This window comes from Frankliniella occidentalis, unplaced genomic scaffold (genome assembly GCF_000697945.3).
Source record: "Frankliniella occidentalis isolate FOCC.00 unplaced genomic scaffold, Focc_3.1 Scaffold56, whole genome shotgun sequence".
Taxonomy (NCBI): domain Eukaryota; kingdom Metazoa; phylum Arthropoda; class Insecta; order Thysanoptera; family Thripidae; genus Frankliniella; species Frankliniella occidentalis.
Genome location: NW_026267186.1, coordinates 259,903 through 270,414, shown reverse-complemented (window position 1 = coordinate 270,414; position 10,512 = coordinate 259,903). Strand labels below are relative to the sequence as shown.

The 10,512-nt window shown below is 43.6% G+C and overlaps 2 protein-coding genes across 2 annotated transcripts in view; one reads left to right on the top strand and one right to left on the bottom strand.

The window, feature by feature from the left end:
- LOC113212196 (nuclear factor of activated T-cells 5) overlaps window positions 1-6,916 on the top strand; it is a gene marked incomplete in the record, with an annotated part of 27,103 nt that extends 20,187 nt beyond the window's left edge. Inside the window, 3 exon segments of the mRNA XM_052267645.1 lie at window positions 3,507-3,566; window positions 3,687-3,812; window positions 3,910-6,916. Coding sequence (XP_052123605.1) covers window positions 3,507-3,566; window positions 3,687-3,812; window positions 3,910-6,314 — 2,591 coding nt within the window.
- A 97-nt stretch (window positions 6,917-7,013) lies between these two features.
- Window positions 7,014-10,512, bottom strand: part of LOC113212198 (tenascin) — a gene marked incomplete in the record, with an annotated part of 16,280 nt that continues 12,781 nt past the window's right edge. Inside the window, 3 exon segments of the mRNA XM_052267648.1 lie at window positions 7,014-7,581; window positions 7,816-8,040; window positions 9,239-9,364. Of these exon segments, the coding sequence (XP_052123608.1) occupies window positions 7,493-7,581; window positions 7,816-8,040; window positions 9,239-9,364 (440 nt within the window).

Below are 10,512 nucleotides of genomic sequence, written 5' to 3'. Positions count from 1 at the left end.
AAAGTTGAAATGAAGTTCATTTCTTACACAGACGTGTCAAAGTCCTCAGTTAGGTTTATTATACCAATTCAGTTTTCAAAGAAGTTACCAGTTCAATATCTTTTCTGATACAAGTGATCTTATTGTGCTGTTTAGAAAAACATTTTTTGCTTCCTTCTGTGAAGCTATTAGTCATTCTTTCGAACTGAACTTTCCTTTTCTTCTCGTAGTTTACTCTATCCTATTAATGGAGTGCAGTGACCCGTAGCTGAGCATGTTGTTGAGTAAATGAGTTAAAGTTCCTCTTCAGTAACTTTTCTCAAAGTTCTTTATAATAGGCCTTAATCTTTTGGCCTTCAACTAGTGCTGAATTGTGACATACAAGCAACAGTCACTTTTGTTGTTTCAAACTTTCCACTCTATTTTTTATTTTTTTTTAATGTTAAATTTAATTTCAAGCCTTTTTTTTTTTATAACCCAGGACAAATGTGACTGTTGTCTGTTTGTAATTTTTTCTTTTAATTTATCTCGTGCAAATGTGGCAAATTTAATCCAAGAAGTTTGAGGTTTGACTTAATTTTCATTTTTGAACTGTGTCAAACTCCAAAAGATATGCTAATATATTTTGGGGAATCCATTTTCTAGAAGTCACCAAGCTATGTGTTTGTGTATGTGTCCTGTGTATGTGTGCGTGTGTGCGCCAGCTCGAGGGTGTGTGTCGGTGTGTGAGCGCGGGTGTATGTTTCTCAATGTGAGTCTTTGTGTGTGTGCGCGCTCGAACGTGTGGGTGTTTGTGAGTGTCTGCCTGGCCAATGGGCACATGGGTTTGTGGAGACATTACAAGTTTGTCTTTTTTGGGGAAATGGGAGATTGTGTACCAAATAGTCTTATCTCATTTGGTAGGAACATGTTTGAGAAACTATCTTTGTGAAATCAATTATTGGCTACATATGGGCCTCAAACATATAACATATCAAATGAGCTTAACTCTTATTTTCCAGTGATGGGACTTAATGCAGTTCTCTGTTTGTAGAAAATTCAATTCATGGAGCTCTATGCAATATGCTTTGGGAAGTTATTTGGCTTCTTGGAGTTTGCCACATTTGCCATTTTTTCATTTTTCAAAAAATCATGTGGAGCATAGCTGGTCATACAAACAGTAGACTAAGTTTCTTTTTTTTGTTTAAATTTCTATCTATCTATACAAATATTTTAAACTAAGCATTGAACTTTTCTCAAAGCTTTTCGTGAAAATTTTACAATTTAAATTCATTTGAGTTGCGTCCATTGTCTGTGTCTACATTTTTTATATTATTGCTAGGTGCCATTTTTCCTACAGACTTACGTAACTTATGCTAGTTTATCAATCTTAATGCTACCGGTAGATGAGAACTCCTGTTTGTTTGCGTGCTCCACATAGTAAGCTTGCTTTTGGAAGTTTTTTTTTTACAGTTTGCGAGTTTTAAAAAAAAATCATACATACATTTCCGTCATTTACATTACTATCCACTTCACTTGTCATTTCTGAAAAGTAATCCAGAGAGACCAGCCAGTTTTGTTGCCAAAAATAAATATATTTTTCAAAACAAGCTGGATATACTGAAACATGCTGTCCTTTTCTCACAGTTTCTTAAATTTATTTATTCAACATTTGAAAGTCACTGCTCAAACACAGTGAATAATTATGACTTCCATCAGTGTGGTTTACAATCGTCATATCTTTTGGTGTAAATGTGCTGTGCTGCTGACAGTGTTTGCTTGTTCCTTCGTCCACAGCCACAGGTTTACAGGTAGCAGGTTGGCGCGGGGCCTGTGAGAGACGGTCGGGGTAGCCCCCATGCAGAGTTCGCGATCGCATATGTGACAGGTTCTGTCATCGCCCATTGTGGTTATCACTGATTTGCACACTTATTCTTACACAACTCAACTTATTTCACTTACAACTCATATCTGTCCATTACATAACATTTTTGTCTTGGAAAAGCATGCTTAAATTCATTTGCCGTTCATGTTTGATCGGCTTCATTACATAATACCTCAATGGCCATTTTCATAACGGAGTAAAAAATCTCAAAAATTTTGTTCAAGGGTGTTGGACATTGCTTGGGTCTTACTTGTTTTTAAATGTCAATGTACAATGTAAATCAATATTAAATAACTGATAATATGGGTTAAAAGATTATAATTTCTCCAACACTTCCTTCTTTTCACTGTCAACATGTCTATGAAAATCTTAAATAATGTCAAAGTAGTTTGATTCTGAGGTTTGAGGTAAGTACCCTTCATCAAAAAATTAATGAAAACAATGATGATTTTGTTATCTGCAAACTTCTGTTTTCAATTTGTAGTTAAATGAATTTTGGTCAAAGTTTCTTTTGTTGATATTAGTTCTCAGAAATTCCTCAGAAATGGAATGCCTGTTTCATTTACGTATTAGTTCTTGGTGGTAAACCAGGTTCTCTTATTCAGTAATGAATTTGCCAAAGAAGCTATTTCTAAATAAAAAGTGCATGGCATTTATTCATTGCCCCTCTCATTCCATGTAAAATATTTTCATTCTTCATAAAGTTATCATTTTGCATAATTTCAAAAAAAAGAAAAGCGTAGTGACATCTACTTTTAATGCATATTTTTAATTTCTTTGTGTGAATTACCAGAGATATTATGCTGTTTGTTCCTGCCTATGTCATTTATCTGTTGGCAGTTTGTGCAGAGCTGCAGAAGAGCACCGAGGACCTATCACTAATACTTATTATTTTCAGGTGTCGCTGATCACTTTCCCCATAACCCTTTGAGTCACAGTGCTTGTGTGTAGACTTATTACTTTGAAGCAAATCAGGCTTGTCCATACAATACTTATATTGAATCTTCTGTGAATTTGGTTTCATCTGAAGTTCAGAGACGAACTTTCATTTTCCACAACTGTTTGGAAATTTCTTTGATCAATATCTATTATACATGTATATGTGTGTACTGGTGCTTATTGTTTAATTATCATCATGAAGGTCTAAATGTCTGGACGGAAACTGAAACCATATCAGCATTTTAAGGACTTGATGAAAGTAATGTAAAGGGCCTAACAAGGATGATACAAATTTTTATTATTACCCTTTTACTTTTTTTGCTTTGAAAGAAAGCACCACAGAGGATTAATTATTTTTGTGTATGTGTGTGTGTGTGTGCATGGTTTAACGAATGATTGTCCAAATACATTCTGGGAAGATTTGAGCCCATATAGTCATACAGGGTGTGTGTGTGTGGCGAGTAAATGAGGCTGAATGAGACTAATGTTGCACAAGCACTGTGAAAAATGCCATCACAACATGCACTTAGAGAATTTATTGAAATTTATATCTACCTATCATTTCTAAGATTCAATTAATTTTATAATCTAATAAAAAAGAAAAAGATTTTCATGCATTAGTTTGCGATGGCATATACCAGTTTTATTCCAGGAGGAGCAGTGTGTTTTGCATTTTCATTGAAGTTAAGAGGTAGCCGCTATAGCTGTATTTTTTTACTCGCAGTGACGGCAACAGATGTTGGGAAATGCTGTACTTCATCTTCAGACTCTGGTATTACTCCAGGTGAGTAAACTTTAATACATATGCATAACTGTAATTACTCAAATCATATTATGTTGCACAATTTTTTTTTTGTTAAATAAACCATTTTCTAATTTTTTGTTTGTTTTTGTTTTTGCTTAGTAATGGAATTAAGTCGCAGTTACTCCAGCTCCAACCTTCTCGTCTCAGGCTGTGTACCTCCATCATCGATTGTGGCTGCGCAGGTAGTGCCTCCTCCAATGATGATGCCCTTTGCACCTTCTCATAGTGAGTATCACAGTTTATTTTTGCTGATGCATTTTGTGAAGTCATAGAGTATTGACTCTGTATTAAATTTTGCTCAATATTATTTTCTCTTTTAAAGGTACAAGTCCCACGAAAGAAGAGGTTCATCAAAGTATGTTGTGGACAGCAAACGCCACAATGAAAGAAGAAAAGGCTAAGGACTTTATGCCACCTTCAACGGCTCTACCTTGTAGATCGCCTCTGATCGTCCCAGATCCACTACCAGCACTTAAAACTGAAGTCATTGACGAGCCTATAATGACTCCCATTACAAATGCAGTAATGGACAGTACTGCTATGCCACCCCCACCTCCTCCTTCAGCAGAACATCTGCATGGTGTAGATCTACGCATGACCTCCATGAAAGGACCTTCCATGGCAACTCTTCAGCAATTTATGCGGCCTGCCGAAGCTTCAGGTTGCCTACCGACTCAAAGTGGGCAAAGCGTGGAAACTTTTCTCAACCGATTAGAGACGGACAAGATGGTCCTTGAGCAACAGAGAAGACAGCAAGAGCAATCATCACCTCCACAGCAGCAGCATTCTCCTCAACAGCAGGAACAATCACCTCAACAACAGTCTCCTTTAGAGCCACTTAAATCGCCAGAGTTGCTCAGAAGACACGACCAAAATTTGCCAATTCCAATGCAAGTGCAAGTGCAATCCATGCTGGATTCTTCGCAAGCTGACTCATACTTGAGCCCTCCTCCCACTGGCCCCGCTCCTATGGACAATATGCTGGGAGTGTATTCTGCACCAGTCACCACACAGGATATATTTATTTCGAGACCATCAGCCCCTATAGACTCATCACCCTATCCCGCTCCCTGTAATACATCACCCATTGCTCAGAAATCAATTTTGAACTCAGAATCTCCTCCTCAGTTTGTATCAGAACCTGCTCTTCATGAAGAAAGTAGTAATCATTCACCCGACAGAAAGCCAGATGCCATCCTTCATTTTTCAGGACTTTCTAATTCACAGCTGAATCACATGATGCGTAGTGAGCCAACAAACAGTGCTCAGCATCTGGCTCACCTTATACAAGAGGAAACTAATAAACATGCACAAATTGCACAAATGCTTCATGATGAAGCAAGTAAGGATGCTTCACAAATGACCCAAGTTATGTGTGATGAGAGGAGTAACCATGGAGGGGATGTGAAAGTATCAGCTGCCCAGCAAATGGGGTGTTTTCTCCATGATGAAAGAAGCAACCATGCTATGGAAGTAAAACCATCAGCTGCCCATCAGTTTGCAGAAATGCTGCATGACAACCAGAGCAACCATGCTATGGATGTCCAGACATCATCAGCCCAGCAGTTTGCACAAATATTACAAGAAGATCACAGTAATCATGGAAGGGATGTAAAAGTATCACTATCCCAATCTTTCAACCTAATGCATAATGAAAACAGTAACCATCCTCTAGAGCCTAAACAAACTCCAACAACGAATATTGTCCAGATGATTGCAAATAACAATCGCGAAACACAACAATTAGCCCAAATGTTGCAAGACGAGGCTAGTAATCATGCTGTAGATACAAAAACATCAGCTGCCCAGCAGTTGGCCCAGATTTTGCATGATGAAGCAAGCAACGCTGCACTCATGGCGCAAGAGGAGCATCGGAACAAAAATCCTTCCCATTTGTCATTTTCTCAAATATTTCAAAGGGAGAACACTGGTATGGAAATGAACCCATCTTGTCCAAATCTTGTGCCACTCTACCAAGGAACTGCAAGCCATTCGCCTGAAATGAAACAGTACTGCAGCAACTCTTCAGCCGCTCCTCTTCTCAATATTACTAATTCTGATGTGACACTTCTCCCAAACGAAACCAATTCATTAGTTATCACACAGGCACCATCAAATGAGCAGCTTCCAGGAAACTGTATCACTACGCCGAGCTCATACAACAAGGACAAGCCTCTTGTAATGTCAAGTTCTTACAACCAAACAGAAGCTAGCTTGCAGGCTCAGACACAGATGCAAGTCGATGCACAAGTGCAAGCCCAGGTTCAAGCACAGGTACAAGCGCAAGTTCAGGCGGCTCAGGTACAAGCCCAAATGCATGCACAGGCTCAGGCGCAAATGCAAGCACAAGCTCATATGCAAGCTCAAGTTCAAGCTGAAGTGCAGCAGGTGCAACAAATGCAAGCTCAAGCCCAATTGCAAGCACAAGTTCAGGCTGAAGTACAGGCTCAGCAACTACAAGTACAAATGCAAGTTGAAGCCCAGGTTCAGGCTGAGTCCCAAGCACAAGCCCAGGCTCAAACAAGTCCTCACCAAATGACTTTTACAACTGCATCAACAAGTACGGGTGTTATGGACTATCCAATCCTTACAAAGACCCTTGCAAGTGGGAAGCTGTTCGCAACTGAAGTCCAACAGCAGCAACAACAGCAACAGAGTTCCCAACAGCAGACAAACAAACCTCATGGGGACTTGCAAGAAATATTTGACATGTTCCGGGGCCAGTAGAGAATCCCTAGTATAAAACAAGAAAGTTTGTTTACAAGATCTCAGAATATACTTTAGAACTCATTTCCTACTCTTGGGTCTGCACTTAAAATCTTCAATTGAGTGGATCTCACACAAACAATGACATTTAAGTCTGTGATTACATTGAAAACTGTTAACATTAATTGTGACGTGCTATCTTTTATATCTTTTATCTATGATCTATTTACGATATGAATTGCTTTAAAAAAGCTTTGCTTATTTAAGTTCAAATTATTTGTGCCTCCAAATGGTATAACATGTTATCAAATCCTCATTTTGTAAAAACAAATACATGTACATGTCATGCGTTCTGTTATCAGAATAAGAGTTGTAAATTTGTATATATGGCAAAAGTATGTAGAGAAGTTTTACGTGATACTAGTTGTTGTACCTATTTAAATTCCATTTTTGTTGTTGCAAATAGCTCAAGTATGTGTACATAAAAGTATAGCTATTTTTATTGATATATTTAGAGACTTATCATCAGATATTTATGATTATGCAAAAGACAAAGCTTATTATAATTTGAAAATTTTGTTATTTATAAAATAAAGAAATTTGCTGTTTATAATGTTGCTAAAGTTTGTGCCACTTTATTCTACATCCATGCTCCTCTGATCAAGCTCTCAATACCAGCTCATCCAGTGTTTCTGGCTCTTTTTGAAGGGTATTGATTAATTTTTGTAAACAGAAAGCAAAATATTTTTATTTTTATGCTATACTGTCCCTTACATTACAAAATCACCAAACAGTACAATATATTACACATATAATGAAACTTACGGTAAAAATACTTCTGGAATAATATTCTATTATCTTATGAGCTAAATAGATCTTAGGATTCAAGGTGTCACAGTAGGCCTAACAATTGGAAATTAAGGAATTCCCTGAATCCCCATACCCTAGACGATATTCAATATCACATAGTAAAATACTAGCCTTTTCTCTTTCAGTGATTTTACTCATCACACCATTGATCCGTCAAAATAATAGAGGTTTCCTTCTCTTGCTTACACATTTCACTAAAATAATAGACTAACTAAGAGAACGAGTCCTTACCAACCAAGGAATTTGGTAATAAGCAGGATTTCGAGAAGTGGTATAAAGTCCCTTGTTGAGAAAAGGGGGAGGTGGGCAGTTGTTAGCCCTCGGCGACGCTACGGGCCACTGAGTGTCCAGAGGGAGGCCGAGACCACAGCTATGATGGTGAGCACTGAGGAGAAGGGTGTCGCCGCGCCGCCTTTGCCTGAAGAAAACGGCGAGCATGAGACAAGAAGCATAACGACACAGAGAGAAAGATGGATTAGCTGCTGTACACACCACAATCTGCAGCAAAACGGATCTTATGATTCCCCGGGGTTAAAAAATATGTCACGAAATTTGTACCCCGGGGTAAAAAATATGCCATGGTATTTGTACCCCGGGGTAAAAAAAATATGCCATGGTATTTGTACCCCGGGGTGGGTTCATCCATGCTCACCTCCTTCCTGCCGCTGGGCCACCTTGGCCACGCTGGCGTGCATGGGCGGCCGCTCGCAGCGCGTCTTGTCCTCGGCGCGGCCCGCCTCGCACTCGCACCTGTTGTCGGCGCCGAGGCGCGCGCCGTCCTCGCAGGCGCACGCGCCGCCCCGGCACAGGCCCAGGTCGCCCAGGCCCTCGGAGCACTGGATCTGCTCGACGCACGGCGCGCCCAGGCTGCGGAGCACTGCAACAGGGGACCGGGGCAGCGCACAAGTCAAGTCGTATTTCCTATGAAGGAAGACAAGGACGGGCATGGCACTTTTCTCAAGGTCAAATAAAGAGCCACGAGAAAAGTGACCCCCTCGCCCTTCAAAAGTTGCTCCGGCTTTTGGTTCGAGCCGTGGCTCGTGACGGTCGTGACCGTGCCCCGAGGCAGCGCACAAGTTAAGTCGTATTTCCTATGAAGGAAGGCAAGGACGGGCATGGTACTTTTCTCAATGTCAGATAATAAAGAGCCACGAGAAAAGTAACCCCCTCGCCCTTTAAAAGTTGCACCGGCTTTCGGTTGGTGCCGTGTGGGTCGTGACCGTGCCGCCCCGAGGCGGCGACGACGCGAGGAAGGCAGGGTCGGAGAGAGCTCCTGGGGCGCTCAGGGCGGGCCGCCGGCTCCACGCGCCTGCTCGGCGGGCCGGCCTAACCGGCGTGTCGCAGGCGCTATCACCAGTGCAGCCCGCAGCCCACAGGACCATATGGACCACACGGACTCGCTCGGCTCACACTCGTCGAGGAAGAGGCTTTGTCACGCGGGGCAGAGCTGACGATGAGCAGCAACGAGGAAGCTGCTTCTTGATAAGAGGGACGAGAAGAAAGGTGGCGCTGAGGAGGTGGCGTGGCGTAGCGCCGTCCGCAGGCGACCATGTGACCATACTGTGTTTTGCCGCGAGTATGGATGTGTGATCATTAACCAAGTTTTGTACAATTTGTAAAAACAAATTGAGTCTAGATGCTGTCGGAGAGGCTTGTGTCATCAAGTGGTTCTGTCAAGTTTGCGGCTTCGGAAAAGTAAGTTTACACAATCTTCTAAACGGTCCCGGTGTCGTTGTCTAGGTTAGTGTACGGACATATTGGATTGGTATACATTTTATACTCAATGATAATGACTCAACTGTCTTGATAAACCTTGGTGAAGGTCGTTCTGAGGTGCTAGATGCATAGACCCGTTTTAAACTGTTTGAAATAGGACGACACGCAACCTAACCTCTTCTAGACGGGCACTCATCTTCTGCTTTGTTAACGGACGCTACTCCACCGCGCCAGCGCTACCCTCTTGTTCCCTTTATCAAGCAGCTTCCCCATACAGTTTCCACGAACCCTCTCGTGGAACATGGTCTCTTTCGCGTGACGGCCTCCTCCATGTCCACGACGACGGCGACCCTGCTCACCTGGCAGGCACTTGTTGGCGGCCACGGCGGGGACTGTCCCCGTCGCGCAGCCGCAGACGCCCTGGATGCAGGCGCCGTCCACCAGGTCCTCGCACTCCACGTCGTTGGAGCACGCCATGCCTCGAGCTAGAAAAGGGGAGGGGGAGGGGGGACGGATTAATAATCATATCCGACCCGAACAGAAAGTAGGTGAAAACCACATTACCCATTCATTGTCGTTTGGACAGAAATAAACTTCACCGTCACCGAAAGCGGATGAGCTAGACACACGATAAAGGACACCACAACCACCACAAGGACACACAGAGCAGCTCGACACACATCCGAAAAGAACGAGGCAGGGGGGGGGGGATGACGTCAAAAAGAGCCCCTCGCCCCTGCGCGTACGCGTACACACACCCACACACATACACATACACAAACACACTCGCACTCACACCAGCATGCAAGGCTTACTTGCGGTCTTAGTTCCTGTGGAGAGCATGAGATAAAACAGACAGAATAGTATATAAATAAGTGGCTCTAGATTAAAGTTCTCGGTTCCGCCAGCACCACGGGCCCCGCCCTGTACCTGGCGCTGCGGGGGCTGGCTGGTCCCCTTGCATCTGCTCGCCCGGAGCAGCGGGTCCACCTGGTCACAAAACGGCGTCTTTAAGATGATGTCAAGGCCACAACGGAGATGAAAATAACATAAAATGGGTCGTGAACTTACCGGCTGGAGCCTGCGACTCCGTCGGGGGGCTCGTGGTCGTGGCCGGTGGCTCAGGCGCCGCGGTCGGGGTTACCTTTGAGGCTTCCGTCGTCGGGGGCTGGGAGGGGGCTTCCGCGGGCGTTTCCGCAGGCTTCCCAGCGGTAGTTTCGGCGGGTGCTTGAGCGGTAGTCTCGACGGGAGTTTCTGCGGGAGATTCGGCGGGGGGCGCTGCGGTGGTGGCCGGGCTCGCGGTTGTAGCGGCTGGTTCAGGTGCCGCTGGTTCAGGTGCCGGAGCTTCGGTTAGAGGCTTAGGAGGAGCCTCAGTGGGCGCTTCGGCGGGTGATTCTGCCGGAGCTTCAGTGGGTGCCGCAGTTGTGGCAGCCGCCGTTGTGGTGCTTTTCACCGGAACTTCAGCGGCGGCTTCAGATGGTGCCTCTGCAGGTGCTTCCGCAGGTGCCTCGGCGGGTGTCTCAGCGGGTGCTTCTGCAGGTGTCTCGACAGGTGCCTCGGCGGGTGTCTCTGCAGGTGTTTCGGCATCAGCAGGTACCTTAGGAGGTACTTCAGCAGGTGTCTCGGCGGGTGC